The 17,033-nt window shown below is 40.7% G+C and overlaps 1 protein-coding gene across 10 annotated transcripts in view; it reads right to left on the bottom strand.

The window, feature by feature from the left end:
• LOC126109572 (poly(rC)-binding protein 3) overlaps nucleotides 1-17,033 on the bottom strand; it is a 484,702-nt gene that overhangs the window by 31,383 nt on the left and 436,286 nt on the right. For 7 of the 10 annotated variants that reach the window (XM_049914594.1, XM_049914602.1, XM_049914603.1 and 4 more), the window contains 2 exons: nucleotides 16,718-16,834; nucleotides 14,726-15,004 (listed from right to left, as the gene is read on the bottom strand). In XM_049914594.1, coding sequence (XP_049770551.1) covers nucleotides 14,726-15,004; nucleotides 16,718-16,834 — 396 coding nt within the window. The remainder of the gene's footprint in view (nucleotides 1-14,725; nucleotides 15,005-16,717; nucleotides 16,835-17,033) is intronic. The other 3 variants (XM_049914600.1, XM_049914601.1, XM_049914604.1) reach the window with 1 other exon arrangement.

Genomic DNA, 17,033 nt, shown 5'->3' with positions numbered 1-17,033 from the left:
CAAAAAGAAGCAAATTTCAACATGGCAACCAGGGAAATGTGTAGGTTTTACTCAAAATTCGCAATTCATGATGCTTCTCTCTAAGTACCAAGTGATTAACACGCCAGGTGAAACTAAATAGCTGCATTTTCGGCAGAATTCTTCCTAAATATTAATCAAAACAGAGGTGACAGCAAATCTTTTTTAATGGTCACCATGCTGAAGTGTGGGCGTGGAGGAGTCCCACTTAATATTTACAAGAATTGTGACTGCAGGCTTCAGTTTAGAACAGCACTTCCCCTCCAGCACTCAGTGTTACCCCTACAATGCCCGCCGTCTGTGCCCCTACCAGGTATGGCATCCTGTGCGGACTATACATCTGTTAAATTTTACAGAAAAATGAACTTGATATTCACACAATATTTTGGTCAAAACGACTTGTTAGTGAACTGCAGTGATGTACAAGGTTTGGTGAGTCAATTCAATATACTGTACACACCTGGGGAGGGAAGACCATTTATTCTCTTATCTAAAAGAAGCTTTAAGGCAATTCTGCTGAACAACAACAACAACAACAACAACAACAACATGAATGCCTCAATACCTGTTGACTGCTGTGCACCTGTAGGAAATATAACAAAGGTTCTTCTTACTATCATCACAATGACGATCGCGACTGGATGGGGCGTGGTGATTGCAAGTGCTGAGTATGCTTCTAGGACAACGATCAGGATACACTAAGTTCCCAAATTTCATCTGTGAATGTGATACACGAGTTACTGACAAACACTGGGAGTTAAAGTAGTGGCCCTGAAGGTTGAAAAGGGAATAATCCTATGGCATTATCTACAAATCGAATTGGGCACAATGAAGCAATTACCTAAGGCATTTCCAAAGTGTGACAGATTCAAATATCTATGTTACAGTACTTGTTTTGTAAATAAAATAACCTTTTTTTTATTGCAATGTAATTTATTTTTTTCCAGATGCATTTTGCCTAGTCTAAGGCATGATCAGTGGGATCTATAGCAATACAGTTTTGTAACTGTTCATGTGGCAATTTTTTATGTAATTAAGTAATTACTTGTGGTTTGCTGTGATCTTCGTTTCCTCTCATCTGGCTGGAGGTTGCATTACCACTTTATTACATACACACAAAGTGGTAGTGTTACCTCCAGACCAGATGAGAGGAAACTCAGATCACAACAAAGCTTAAGTAATTACTTATTTATATGAAAAATTGCAACATGAACTGTTTGCTAATCCAACAACAACAAAACTGTATCATTATAGATCCCACTGGTGATGCCTTAGAGCAAGTAAAAGGCGAAATGCGTCTGGGAAAGATAAATTACGTTGCAGCAAGCAAAGGCGGTTTTATTTACAAGACAAGTATTTCTGTGCTTGCTGCAGAGCACGCAAACAAACATTTTATCTATGTTACAAGTTGCACAACCTCCAAATGCAAAGTTCTTAAAGGGTGTGTTCGCTGGTCCCTTTTTGGAAATAATTGCTACATTTCATTCAATGAATGCCACAGAGCAAGAAACCTGGACTGCCTGTAAGTGTGTGGTTCAAACCGTTTTGAGAAACAATCTTAGCCCAGAGTATATCGATACAGTTGAGAACATGGCGACAAAATTCAAAATGCATCTACCATTTTAGAAACAATGTAACTCCACATTTTATGCAAAATCTGTCATTTGTGTACAGGCCTTCTTTAAGGGTAGCTGCAGCGTTCTGTACAAAAAACAACATAATATCCATCACCCTGTCTATGTTTTTTGCATCTGGTAACTTTGTATCAGTTTTAGAAACAACATAACTCCTGGTGTCTCTAATCTTAATGTGGCAGCAATGTTGATTCCATTCACAGTACAGGGCAGTCTCTTTATTCTAGTAATAAGCTTTGTCATTTTGAAGAGTTGATTGTCTCTGACAGAACAGAAAATTCTTGGTCTTAGTTATCTTATGCAATTACAAGGTGCAGGATGATAGATTTATTTTAAAGTTCTGTGAAAACTGTAAACTTCATAAAATGAAAGAGGGGTGAAAGGAATCAGGTTGAATACAAGAGTGAGGTGATTAAAAGAGCACATGTTCAAGGAAGTGAAAACATGAAATATGCAGCTGAAAATTCTGGAAAGAAAAACAGGTGAGAAATGTCATTGTAAGAAAGCATGTTTTGTTAATGTTGATATATTTCATTAGACATCTTTGTGAGATAGATTAAATAATTTCAAGAGCACAGATGAACAGGATATATACTTACAAGTTCTGATCACCTGTAACAAAGTACAAAGACCTTGTCCATCTAAAAATGTGTCGTCCATCAAGTGTAGCCACAGAAGTACTTCATCACACGTAATGATGAAAGGAAGGTGGTCTGCCAAAGACAGCTGTCATTTATGAGGAAGCCCCCTCCCCAGCAAATTCAAAGCCTGCCAAAATTAAGATGCCCATTCATCAACATATTGAGGCTTCTCCAAGAAAATAGACTCACTATTCCTCCAAAGTGAAAAATTGCCTTGATGCAAAGTCATATGTGAAAATTGTGTTTCCATTTTTTAAGCAAAAACATCCTCATGTAGAGATTATGAATCAGTACTATGCTAAAACTTGAAAGGCCATTTTCACATCAGTTTTGGGAGGCTTCAGGAAGGTACCCGCTGTACATGTGAATTTCTGGAAAAGAAACTAAAGAACCCATACCTTAATGAGAGAAGGCAAAACACTGCTGAAGCAGAATTAATGATTCACAAAAGAAGAGCTAAATATTTTACAATATTCAGCAGCTTCAATGAATCTGTGCAAAGAAAGGGAGTATCTTGCCACTATAACATTTGACTATACGCAAAATATTTCACGGTCCAATATTCTGGTGCAGGTGGTGGTTTATCTTCAATAGTTAACGCTCAATGTTTTTGAAATTCGTAATGCAAAATCAGGAGGTGGTCATTTTTACCTCATAATGAAAACGATGGTAACAAAGAACCAAATTAAGTATGTTCTTTTCTTCTGCATTACACAGGTAAATGCATTCTGAAGGATGTGAAGCGATGCTCAGAGGATGGGCAACTATTGCTGTCTGCTTCAGTGTAAGCACACACAAATGCCTTATGTGAGAAAAAGTGGGGGTTTTCCATACAACTAATACAGCATGTAATGAATGTGATAAATGCATCTTTGTTACCCTGTTCTCTGGATGCACCTGTCTGTTGTGTGCATATTTCAATATGTTATTGTTTGAAACTTTTGTTTCACTAATGTATGATTAGTGTGCCTTATACTACTTAAGTATATGACAATGTTGGTGAAACTGTAGACGACAAAATGTTTTGAATATCAGTTTCGAATTCAGGAACACCTACATCAGCAAAAAAGTTTTTACTGCTGCATTGTGTAATTCAATTATAAAGTTTCTACAGCAATATTGTCGAATCCTGCTGTAGTTGATGCTTCACCAAATGTCATCATCCACTTTAGTTACTGCTCTCTTGATTCTACTTTTAAGCTACAGCTGGTCAATAATGACAGAAGCCACATACATTATCTAGATATTCTCTGAAGGGAAAGGCATAATGGTGATGTCATCCACAAGAAATGTGCTACAGCTGAGCCATTGTCCGAGCATTTCATCTAATTTAAAAGTTGAAGTATGTGGGATTATCATCAAAAGTTGGGGAAAAACCATTTCAGTACGAACTTCGTAATTGTTTTAGAAACTAAGGCCACAACTCTTTGCAAAGGGCTATCAAAACATGCTGTCAGTTTTAAGGAAGGTCAACCATGCTTTGCAATTCTGGGTTTTGTTTATCCATACATTCAAATATTGTGATAAGTAACATAGTAGCCAAAAGTCAAAATCATGGCGAAACTGCCATCTTTTATTAACGCACTAGCTTAGGTCCCACTGCTCCGCTCGCATAGACAGTATGGCCTGTAGACTTTTTTGCTTTTATTTGATTGAATTTTATGATGTTCACAAACCGCATTGCCTTCTAAGCTTTTCACGCTAATTAAGGCCATATCAGCAAAGTCTTTTTCCAAATTTATTTCTGACCAAGAAGTGATTCTGGTAGCTGGAGACCAAGTTTTTGTTAATTATGCCTTTTGCATTTTTGTGGAGGTATTTCGAAAGCACCTTCGCCCCTTTAACAAATATTGCTTTATATCTAACTGAGAACTGAATCATAAATTTAGCTCTAGAACTTTTTAATGTAACGAAATATTTTCAAAAATCTAATACCAACTGTCGCAGATGTAGCTATAAGAATCCTTTATCAATTCTTTAGTATTAATTTTCAAAAAATTTCACCCACTATTTTACCCCCTTAGTAGTTTTATTTCCAAAAATGCTGAAACCATAATTTCTTTATTTCTGACCAAGAAACCAAATACTAATTTCTGCAGGCCTAGCTTCAAAACTGCCTAATAGCAACGTTTTTGGAAAGACTCTTCTTCATCCCCTTAGGGCTGGAATTTCGAAAATTTCTTCTTAATGATATCTACAATATAACAGCAACACCTTGTCCAAATTTCAAGTTTCTATCCTCAGCAGTTTGGACTAGGCGATGACGAGTCAGTCAGGACATTGCCTTTTATATATAGAGATTAGGTGTCTTTTATGCACAGCACAGAGAGGAGTCTCCAAATTAGAAAGAAATGAAGAATGTCTGTTTCACTCAACCGCAGTACAATCAAATGACTTGGCACTGTGAAATATTACGGTACTGTTGTGCTTATGTATTTGGGGAAATATCATGAAACCCCACTTAAAAAACTTTCAAGGCACTTAAAAAAAAATTGTGTAAACTGCGGGAAAATGTAAAATGTGGAAAGTAATATTTTAAGCTATTTTCACACTTCATGTACGATACATGTATATGTAATAAGCATCAAAACACTTGTCAGGAACTTGTTTATTAACTACTGAAGATTTATTAATTAATAAAAACCACTAATGCAACTGGAACCGATAACTGTCTAGGGAGCAGAAATGTTTGGACCAATTTCATAGGTCATAATCAATTTTTCATTTAAGTCTGCAGCTGTCATTCATTATTAAAATAATGAAACACTGCATCAGTTACGTATTTTTCATGTTTAGCACGATGCATTTCGAGAATTTTTTCTCGTCTTCAAGTGCAAATATTTACATAAGTATTTTGTGTGGTGTTTGCATACATGTTGTACTGTAACAGTCTTTTTGAGGTTATCAGCTACTGTGCCGCCTCAGTAATGTAGAAAACCATACAGATGCCAACTATCATCCAACTATCATTCACACTGTTTGTTCGTGTAACATCACACAAAATACATACGTAAATACTGGACTTGACAATGAGGATACATTATCCAAAAACGTTCTGCACAGCATGAAAAAATACATAACTGGCACTGTCTATAAATCAAAAACATTTGAACAATGCAGAGTGAGTGAAGGTGTCAACCAGTGCTACTAGTGACCAAACAATGAAACACGTTAAATATGATTCAACGAAGGTGTCACGAGAATCACAAAAATCCTGAAACTACGCACATGCAGTATAGACAGTTTGGAAATGGTTGTGATTGGTCATGATATCTTTATTCGAACGAACATAGTTACTCCCATCAGCCAGCATGGTGAGTAAGAGCTTGGCAGCGACAGGAGATGCAGCATGAATTGTTCCCACTTTGCACGCACTACATTTTCATTAGACAAATCTTCCAAACGAAGAAAACTGAATGTCAGAAATAGTTTTTCACTGTCGTGCTTACACGTTAAGGTCTGAAGTGGATTTGCTAGCCCAGATAAATATGGTTATGATTTAATCAGCACAATTGTTATTTCTCTTCAATTATAAAAGATATAAACAACTTCAGTCTAATATTTCTTCTAATCCTTCACTGTACAAAAAGCCACTCCATCCATATTAGCCCAATTTTTTTTTAAGACAAGATGAAACCTGACAGCCCAAGCACATTTCAAAATCAGTTGCATTTACATGAGAGTGAAAATCAATAGCACAATTGGATAACCAGCTATTGGAAGCAGATTTCCAGAACTGATTATGGAGTGTTTACATGACCACCCAGAAGTTGTATTGGGAAATCTGTTCACAAAATCCAGTATTGGGTAGCCCCTGCAAACAAAGTGACATTTACAGATTCAAATCCGCTGAGTAGAGCACCCTGGTGTCAACAAACTTAAAATACACAATGTTTGGTAATACTACTTGACACCCAACATCATCATAGCATGAATTTACGCCAGTTTTTTCTCCACACAAACATTATTTCATAAAGTGTAAATCAAAGAAAATTTATAAATTTGTTCATGCAAAATCGGTTGCGAATTAACATTGTGAACATAGGAAATTTGACGGAAGTGATAAAAAAAATGTCAAACGGTGGGAAAACGTTAATTCCGGAAACATAAGCGGGGTTGTACTGTATTTTTGAAGACTGTAGAAATTTGGTGACTAAAATTTTGTGAAGAGAATTTGCCACAATGAAACACCTTTCATGATTACCAACTCATTCTGCATATTATATCTATGACACTCTGACCCCCTATTTTGTGACAATACAAAATGACGTGCCCTTTGAACTTTTTCAATGTCCTCTATGAACCCTATCTGGAAGATCCCTTACTGCATAGCAGTAGTACAGAAGAAGACAGTTGAGCACAGTTTAAGCAGCCTCTTTAGTAGACCTGTTCCACCTTACAAGTGTTCTCCCAAATAAATAAATAATTTGTAACTGTAGCCACTAACTATTTAGTTGGACTGACAGCCCTTAAATTCGTGCATTTGTTCATGTAACCAAAATTTAACACAAACTAATTGTTTAAAGAATCTAAATCACATTTGTAACATGGCTTCAAACATCTGTCTGCTTTACAAATGAGTTAATATGTTTAACATTTGACAAACATGCACATGCAAAAAGGTTTGAAATTATCCTTGAGGTTTGTTGGAAGTCGTCAAGTGCTCTCATTCTTAAATACTGGATGAATAAAACCCAGGTATTTGTGAACTGTCTCTAATACTGCCTGAAAACAAACACAGTTTCTAGCTGTAATACCCATCTTATTGTGTTAAACATTTAACTTAAGATTATACCTCTTAATGAATAGGTTATGACAGCATTTAAAATTTTTAAATTCAATCAATCATTATGGAAAATACTTAGAACCAAATTTTTGCTGCCCTTGCAACTGGTACCATGTTCTGGTTTTATTTTGCTTTAGGCCACAAAAACAACTAGGGTCATACATCCCTATGCCAGAACCGTAGAACACAAAGAGAGAAAGGGGTTAAAAGCGACTACAAGTTAAGCCCAATCGAGGGAAGGAAAGACAGCTAACAATAGGGGCTTGGAGAAAGGTACTTAAAAGATGCCATAGAGACAACGGAAGTCCTGAATTCAAGATTAAACATACTCCGCCATATTGCTACGACAGATAAAAAGCACAACACGGTAGACAGCTTGCGTGCCATTCACTAAAATGGCTGATAACTCAGATAGCAAACATATATTAGAACATATGTGATTAAAAAAAGTGCACTGTCAGGAAATGGCAAACCATCAAAGGAGGACAATGAGCACGAAGTAGTGGGAGTCACCACTGAACAAATGGCGACGGCTAAAGAAACAGTGTCCAATATGCCACCTAGCTAAATACTGATCTTGTGGTGAGAGCGCTGAGAGGAGGTTGGCCAAACCACTGGGAGAGGTTTATTTCTCAGGAGCTTGTTCCCATGAAGGGAAGACCAGTGGTGATGCCAAAGTGACACCACCTACTGACAGACGACAAACTGATTATATTGGAGGGAATGGAAGAATTAGCAGGCCGAGGTACGAGGACTGCAGCCTCGGCGGCAGCGTCAGTGGCCTAATTTTCCGTCAGACCAATGTGACCAGAAACCCACATAAACATCACAGTCACTCCATCAAGAGTGAGAAAGTTAAAATTTTCTTGGACCCGTTGCACTAAGGAATGGACAATGTACAGAACACAAGAGGCTCTGAAGGGCACAGAGAATCTGAACAGACGACAATTGAAAAGCCTGTCTCGCCGGATGTATTGTGTGTCCTGATACAGGATGAAGAGCTCTGCTGTAACTATTGGGCAGTGTTCTGGAAGCAGGTACCAAAAATCTGTCAGTACCAACAACAAAGGCACACCCGACACTGCGGTCAGTCCGAGAGCCATCAGTGTACACAAAGGTACTACGGTAAGTTCCATATGAATGTAGAAAAACTTACGGCAAAAGATCGAGTCTGGTGTAGTGTCCTTAGGAAGAGTTAAGACCAATGTGAACACGGGCTGCCACATGACGCCAAGGTGGTGAATGTTCACATCCATTGGGAAAGTGGCAGGTAGCATGAACTTAAAAACTGCCAGATGAGCTGAAAGTGAACTCCTTACACTGGTGATCAAAGGAGTCATCTAAGAAGGACGCATCAGATGGGTGGCCAGGCACGGCAGACAAACAGCACATGTGTCCGCTGAGGAGAAAATCACGGCAGTATGACAGCACGGTTCGGCAGCTTCTGCATACAGACACTCATCCGGGCTAGTGTAAATGGCACCAGTGACCAAATGGCTGCCACCACGAATTGTATTGACACGGCGTAAAATGGACAAACGTGCAGATGGATTAACTGAACACCCAGAATCTAGTTTTGAATTGACAAGGGACCGGTACAAATGGATGAGGGTGGTCCAATCCGCTCCTCAGGAAGCACCACTGAGGACACACAAGACAATGAGGGATCATGTACAGGGGGTGGCCAAGTAAGACACACGGGAGGACCAAGAAAGTTTCCTATCGAGCACGAGCCCAGGAATTTCTTAGTTTCAACAAACAAAGAGCAAATGGGCCAAGACGTAAAGACGGTGTATAAAACCAACTGCACCACCAGAAATTCATATAAACAGTTTTGTCAGTGGAAAAGCGAAAGCCATTGCCGATGCTCCACAAGTACAGAGATCGAGACCGTGCTGAAGTTGCCACCCAAGGAGACAGGTCTGTAGAGAACTGCAATAGATGGCAAAAATCGTCAACGAAAAGGGAGCCAGAGATGCCTGGTGGAAGACAGGACGTAACAGGGTTAATGGCAAAATAGCAAAAAGGACGACGCTCAGAATGGAACCCTGGGACATACAGTTTTCCTGGATAAAGATGTCCAACAAGGACAACCCACACGTACCTAGAAAACTTGTGGTTTTAAAAATTCCTGAAGGAAACGGGGCATGCAGCCTCGGAAACACCATATGTAGAGAGTAAGGAGGATACCAGTACTCCAGCAAATATCGTAGGCTTCTTAAAATCGAAAAAACACGGCCACAGTCGGGTATTTTCACAAAATACCATTCTTGACATGGGTTAACTGCAGAACAGTGCACTCAAAATCCACACTGTGCACTGGTTAGTAAATTGCGAGACTCTAGCCACCATACAAATCGTGCATGAATCCAACATTTCATCATCTTGCGAACATAGCTGGAGAGAGAAATGGGCCAGTAGCTAGAAGGAAAGTGTTTGTCCTTACTGGGCTTAGGTACGGTTACAACAGTGACTTCATGCCAGCATGTGGGGAAACGTGCCCTCTGACCAGTTACCATTGTACGTATGAAGCAGGAAGAGTCTGCCCACAAGAGAAAGGTTCTGCAACATCTGAATGTGATCATCTCCGCAAAATAGCAGCCCAAGGTGTTGGAGATAGCAACAGGGTCTACTATGATGTCATCTGCTACCGTCAGACCAGAAATTGGGGAATGAACCTCTGTTCCAGAGAGCCGACGGAGGTTGACCCACGCGACGGAAAAGGGACTGGAACTGTTAAAAGAATTAGTAAATGAAATCCAGCTAGCTTTTATACAATGACACTGTGCACGCAACTGTTTATATAACAAATGCAGTCTGCCATCATATGATGATGGTCAAAAATTCAGACAGCACATCTGGGTGCAGCAATCCCATCGTGGCACACCTCAGTCCACCAAAGGACCGGGACACAGTGCAGTAAAGATGAAGTGCGAGGAATGGAACATTCTGTTGTGGTAAGGCTAATGCTCATAAGGTATTCTACCTCATCATCACAACTGCGGCAATGTTGTTCGTGAAAGGTCGCCAGTCAGGAGTACAGCCTCCTGTCGGCCTTAGAAAGCTGCCATTTGGATGTGCACTAAGGTGGAGTAGGAGTCAGCAAACAAAGTACAGAGGAAATAGTCGCTAGAGTATGTTTCAGAGAGAACAGACCACTTGAGGCAATGGGCAAGCTGAGCAGTGCAGGAGGAGAGGTCCACATGGGAACCAGTGTGTGTGTGTGTGTGTGTGTGTGTGTGTGTGTGTGTGTGTGTGCGCGCGTGCGTGTGTGTGTAGCCTGAAAGGAATGTGGGTGCTCCTGTGTTAAGACAAATGAGGTTAAGTTGATTGAGAAGGTCTACCATGAGGGACCCTCTCTGATAGGTTCTGGGAGAACCCCAAAGGGCATGGTGTGCATTAAAGTCACCGAGCAACCGAAAGGGGTGAGGGAGTTGTCCAATAATCTGGAGGAAGTCTGCCCTGGTGACACAGAATGATGGAGGGATGTAAATGGCACAAAGGGAAAAGGTGAAGTGAGAAAGGAAAATGTGGACTGCAACAGCTTGAAGCTGGGCAGTCAGGGAGATGGTTTGACTACGAACATCATTCCGGATGAGCAGCTTGACTCTTCCACGAGATGGAATGCCATCCTCCACAGGAAGGTCTGGACCCCACAGAATTGAAAGAGGTCAAAGCGTTTGTGAGGACTAAATTTTGTTTCCTGAAGGCAAGAACAAGTGGACACTGCAATTCCAAGAGCAGTCGTAATTGCTCTTTGTAGAATCATAGATCGTGAACATTCCACCGGAAAGGAGACATGACGAGGAAACAGGAGCAGAGAAAAAGGAAGAGGTGTCACCTCGGAGGTTGCCAAGTGCCAGCCTTCGAAGATTAACTGCAACAGGGCGCAGAGGCTGATGGATCCTGCTCCACGAGATCTACAGAGACATTGGAACTCTCCCTTTGTCGGTCTGCCGAGTCCAAGGCAGAAAAATGGTTGGCGGTGTGCACTAGCAGTACAGATGTCGGCTTGGTGAGGGTATCGTGTGGCTACACCGTTGAAGAGGATCTCTGAGTTGGCAAAGGAGAAGAACATTTTTTTTTTTTAATTTCTTGGAACCTTTGCGAGTGGCAGATGACAAGTCAGATGTTTGTGGACTGGAGGGACATAAAATGTATTTGTGGGAGTATTCCTTGTGTTCTTTCTGGACTGCTGGTTGTGTAGCAGGCAACTTTGTCCTGCGAGGTGTAAGTTTGACGGCTTGTTGCACAGCTGGAGGAGGAGATGGGGAATGCTACAGTGACACTGAGCTATTTTACAGCTGCGGTACTGAATTTGAGGTTGCATGTCTGTGTGGCAGTGTCTTTCCTGGAGCGAGATGTAGTAAGAACAATACCGTAAGTGCTGGATGGTAAAACGCAGTTTTTCAAGACTAGCCAACAACTTGCTAGCAACCACGTAAGGCACTTTTTCCTTCAGCCTGATCTCCTTGACGGCCCGCTCATAGAGATACATGGGACAATCTCGGGAGGAGACTGCACTGTCATCATTGCAACTGACACAGCAAGGAGGAGGAGGAGGAGGAGGAGGAGGAGGAGGAGGAGGACAATCGCCCTCGTGAGCATCCCCACCACATGTTACACATGTAGTCGGATATCTACAGAAAATTAGTGCGATTGTAACGATGTCACTGGCAGCAGCGCATCTGGTTTGGTATGTACGGTCAGACTGTGATTCCTTCATAGCTTGCTTTGATCCAAGATGGAAGCACTACTATATCAAATGGCAGAAAAAGAGAGCGTGTGGGTGCCAAGGATGCATCAACTTTTTTCTCATCCAATGGACTGCAATGATGCCCTGATCAGAGGTACGTCTGGTTTTTGCCTTTGTCAGACCATCAAGCAGCGCAGTGTAAACAACAACACATGAAGACTTCAGTGTTTTATGGGCCTTGACACGAAATGGATAGCCGTGGATGAGAGAAGGTGCAAGCAGTTTCCGTGCTTGAGGATCAGTAGTAGTCTCCAAAAGCAAAGTGCCAGTACATAAACGAGAGCAGGATTTCACAGGGTTAGCAATTGAATCAACACCTCTCTGACAATAAATGGAATTAGCGTAGCAAAGGACAGGCAGTTCAGTTCAGTATGTGAGACCACGAAGAACCGTGGTGCAGCTGGGAGAGTCTCTGAATCGTTAGCCTCTCGTTCTGTTTGCATTTTGTGGACGTAGACTGTGAAGATGATGGTTAGCTCATTGTGAGAAAATCCCCAGGGTTGCCAGGGTCTCCAATGATGTGTTCTTTCCCACTGGGGGCCTGCCTCAGAGGAGGTCTTATCCTCCTTAGGTGATTGTTCACACCTCAGGTCACACCTCCCGAACATTGGACACAGGGACCAACCGGTGATTTGGGAAGATAACAGCTCAGGCAATCACCCCTCCATGGGCCTGGCCTGTAACAGGGGGAATGTGCAAACCCTACACTAGGAATTAAGTCATTATCCAGTCACTCAGGAGTGAACTGGAAGGAATAAGAAAAAGAGAAACCACAAATACCGAAGTGGAGGAAGAATTGGAGAAGGGGAACACAGAAAGGACAAAAAGAACGAAAAACAATGGAGAGAATGCTCTGATGTCAGGCTACTGAAAATGCAGGACACATTCCAAAAAAAATCACAGACACGTTCCCCAAGGGAGTGGAAAAAGAATAGCGAGAGGACAGACATGCAGCACAGAAGGGAAAAGATGCTGGAAAGGCTGGGGGCCCGTGGTAGCCAAGCTCGAACCCGACAGAGTGGCAAGCTCCCTGGTGGAGTTGCAGAGGGGGGGGGGGGGGGGGGGGGGGGGGGGGGGGGGGGGGGGGTGGCGGGGAGGGGGGGTGTTCTCGGGGGAGTAGTCGCTTAGTAATACAGATGTGAATGACCCCAGTTTTCATTATTTAGAGTCAATTGCCACTCTTAGCACCAAACAAATATCATGTCTAAATCATTTTGAAACTGCATTTTATCTTCTAATGCCTGCTCAGATTGTCTGTTACACCATTTACATACATTAGCTACAGCAGAAGGCCTGTGACACTACACTTTCTTGAAGAACACCAGATAGTATCGTCAATTACTACAAACTTTGACCTTTCTGACAGAAAATCTTGAATACAGTCACCCAGCTGAGATATACTTTACGCACCTCGCATGCAGTGACTAGGAGAAAGAAATTGTGTTTATAAACTTCCCAAGTTCAACAATGTCTGTGTTTCTGATCAAACTGCAAATCCTTAATGACAATACCCACTGCATCTTTGGAAGATACTATGAATTTGCTTGAATTATTGTTTTTATGCATTGCTATTGCAATGGAGTATTCTTAGCTACTGTTTAGCAAAAGAAGTTTTATGTGGAAGGTGCCTATGATTTTTAGCACAATTACCGCTTTTCTCATTTCTCCCCTCAACACACATTTTTTTTACGAAGTGCAGGCCAACACCAAATGCAGGGGGCATGACGAGATTAAAAAGGTGTGTTTCACTCTTGCAGTATTCTCTTACCAATAGTCGATATTTTATTTTTTTTATTTTTTTTATTTATTTTTTTTGTGGGCTCCTATCTTTCTTTTACTCTAACTGCTACTGTTCTTGGCAGACTGCATACCTGTGAACATTTTCTACTCATTGTTACTCTCAATATTCGCTGTCAGCTAAACAAAGCTAGCAAACTTAATTGCTCATTGAGTGAACCATCAGCTTTGAGTCTCCTAACTTGTGTCAAAAATCATCGGCACAGAAAGCATGCCACTCCTATATATATGAGACTTACCAAACAAAAGCGCTGGCAGGTCGATAGACACACAAACAAACACAAACATACACACAAAATTCTAGCTTTCGCAACCAACGGTTGCCTCGTCAGGAAAGAGGGAAGGAGAGGGAAAGACAAAAGGATTTGGGTTTTAATGGAGAGGGTAAGGAGTCATTCCAATCCCGGGAGCGGAAAGACTTACCTTAGGGGGAAAAAAGGACAGGTATACACTCGCGCGCACACACACACACATATCCATCCGCATATACACAGACACAAGCAGACATTTGTAAAGGCTGCTTGTGAATGTGTATATGCGGATGGATATGTGTGTGTGTGTGTGTGTGTGTGTGTGTGTGTGTGTGTGTGTGTGTGTGTGTGTGCGCGTGCGCGCGCGTGTATACCTGTCCTTTTTTCCCCCTAAGGTAAGTCTTTCCGCTCCCGGGATTGGAATGACTCCTTACCCTCTCCATTAAAACCCAAATCCTTTTGTCTTTCCCTCTCCTTCCCTCTTTCCTGACGAGGCAACCGTTGGTTGCGAAAGCTAGAATTTTGTGTGTATGTTTGTGTTTGTTTGTGTGTCTATCGACCTGCCAGCGCTTTTGTTTGGTAAGTCTCGTCATCTTTCTTTTTAGATATATTTTTCCTACGTGGAATGTTTCCCTCTATTATATATATAAACATATAAAAAAACACTTTCAGGTATCATGGCCTACTGACAATGTGGGAGTGATACAAAAGTAGACACCCTCCTCCTGAAAGAAACAGACAGGTCACAATAAATACGCCAGTTTCCTGCCACTAAAAATCTGTGATTTACCGTGGAACAGACGTTTTCATTATAGAAACTACAGAAAAAAATTTAAACTAACCTCAAGCATGACGCAGCAAATGTGGTAGATGCACTGAGTGACAGCTTCGCTGGTACCCGTGATGGTGACAGCACGTTCCGTCGAGTTTGGCAGCATCTCCGATGCTACCTGGATGGATGCTCCCGTGACTTCTCGTATCTCCTTGATCTTTGAGCCACCCTTTCCAATGAGGGATCCACACTGTGAGGCGGGAACGATGAGCCGCAGGGTAATCGGAGGTCGGGGGATGCCCGAACCGCCCCCTCCTCCACCCTGCATCTCCTGGAACTTGTAACACCACTGGGGGTTCAAAGACCAACATGTGTGTTATTAGATAGTGTTCCAACTGTGGACAAGCAGCATTCAGAGTTTGTTGTGGTTTGTCAAAGCAATATGCTGGAAGGGTGTGCGAACAGCAACTGCATATGACAACAGGATAGTGACAAGATTCTGCACTACTAGGACAACTTTCTCCCTGGTTCCTGAAGCTATGGACACAGTCTGTGCAGTAAGTACACTTACAACAATTTAAGCTGCCCGCGTATTCTGTTAACCCTGTGCAACTTCATCCCTAAGGTTTGTTGCAGTCTATATGCCATACTTTTACAATTTTACATCACTGTAATATATCTGTTTTATTTGTACACACACTACAACAAAACCCAACACCAGTTTACAGAAAGTATTTTCCAAATACAGAGTAGAAACAAAACTAAGAACTTCCAAGTTCCAAGAATTACAAAAATTAAAGACAAAATGCAAGTAGTAAAGGCAGTGCGAATCCAATTAGAAAAAATGTGATATGTTGTCGGTTCATTATTTAGAGCTTTTTGGTAAAGGATGATAGCAAAGAAAGTCCATTTTAAGGCTGCGACACAGGAAGAATACAACAACACTTATCTGAAGAACAAAAGAAGACCGATCAAGAAATATGAAGAGTTATCCCGAAGGTGTGTTCCATAGCCACAGAACCAAGAGCATACATATAAAAAAATAAATTACTGAGGAAGAAAGAAGGGGAGTTGAAAATTATACAAACACAACAAACCAAAAAAATAACTAAAATACTTTTTTCTGATATCCCAGTTGAATATCATTTCTGAGGTCATGCTATCTACAAACTGAACTCTGTAAAATCACCATGCAGCTACAGACCAACTTTAAATATGAAGAAACATACATGGGGCACATAAGTTTAATTAAAATGAAACTGATAAAAAATACGTGCAAGTGCATTTCACAGTAAATCTCCCAAAGCAGCCAAAGGCAAGGAAAAAGATATTTAACAGGGATATCAAGTTCTTTCCACTTTTAAAATCTAATTACAGTAACTGTTTCCCTTGCAGTAATTTCTGATTTACCTTACACAGAGAAGATGAAATTTATGGTCTTTAAACAAAGCTAAATGTTGGCATTGGAATGAAAGTTACACTGCAGAATCCAATGTAAATAATCCAAGCTATCCAACAGAAAGAAGAATACAAACAGTAACACTAATGAGGGAACAAATTTACCAATACAAACTCACATTAAGACAGAAAACAGTTCTCTCCAAGATCATGCATTGTAAAAGTATGTAATAGCAGCAAGGGTGTAGCTGATGCATGCACATTCAATTAAGAGGCACAAATTATGAATGCAGTATCTGTAGTTGAAGCAACACTATCTAATCTATTTTATTTCTTGAAGAAGAGAAAGACCTTCCATTACACTCTAAGGAAATAACTTAGTGCTAGTTAATTTTTAACATCTTTCATACACATCCACCAGAAATATTACTGAAAATATAACTGTGCTGTAATTATTATAAATACACGGAAATACTTCAAACAGTGAGCAGAATATGTAAGAAAAGACAACTATGTCAAATTTACATTACCAACTCATTTTAGTTCAAAAATGTTTCTGTCTGTTTCACAATGACGATGTCCATTAAACTAGCTCCAAATTATAAGATGACAATTGCACAGATCTGACTACCCACAGCACTGTGTGTGTAAGATCTCTACTTACCTCTTCAAACTTCTTGCAGATAAGGGTGAAAGCTTTAAAAATTGCATTTGTCGGTCCAGTGACAGTGACAATTCGTTCGGGACAAGAGCCATCAGATATGTTGATCTTTGCGCCAGACTACAAAAAGAAAAAGAAGCACTTCACTTTAACTATTCAATTATGCACATGAAAATGGATGGCCTTTATTAACATGGTACCATACCAAATAAGCCTTAAGCACCTTTTACACCTGGTATGTTGTTCAAGATTGTGAGACACTACATAAAAATTTGGAACCAAAAAGTTTAAAAATTCACATCACACAAAGAAAACCACT

The sequence above is a fragment of the Schistocerca cancellata genome, chromosome 12, assembly GCF_023864275.1.
Source record: "Schistocerca cancellata isolate TAMUIC-IGC-003103 chromosome 12, iqSchCanc2.1, whole genome shotgun sequence".
Lineage (NCBI taxonomy): Eukaryota > Metazoa > Arthropoda > Insecta > Orthoptera > Acrididae > Schistocerca > Schistocerca cancellata.
The sequence above is the reverse complement of the archived record's forward strand: the minus strand, read 5'-3'. Positions and strand labels throughout refer to the sequence as shown.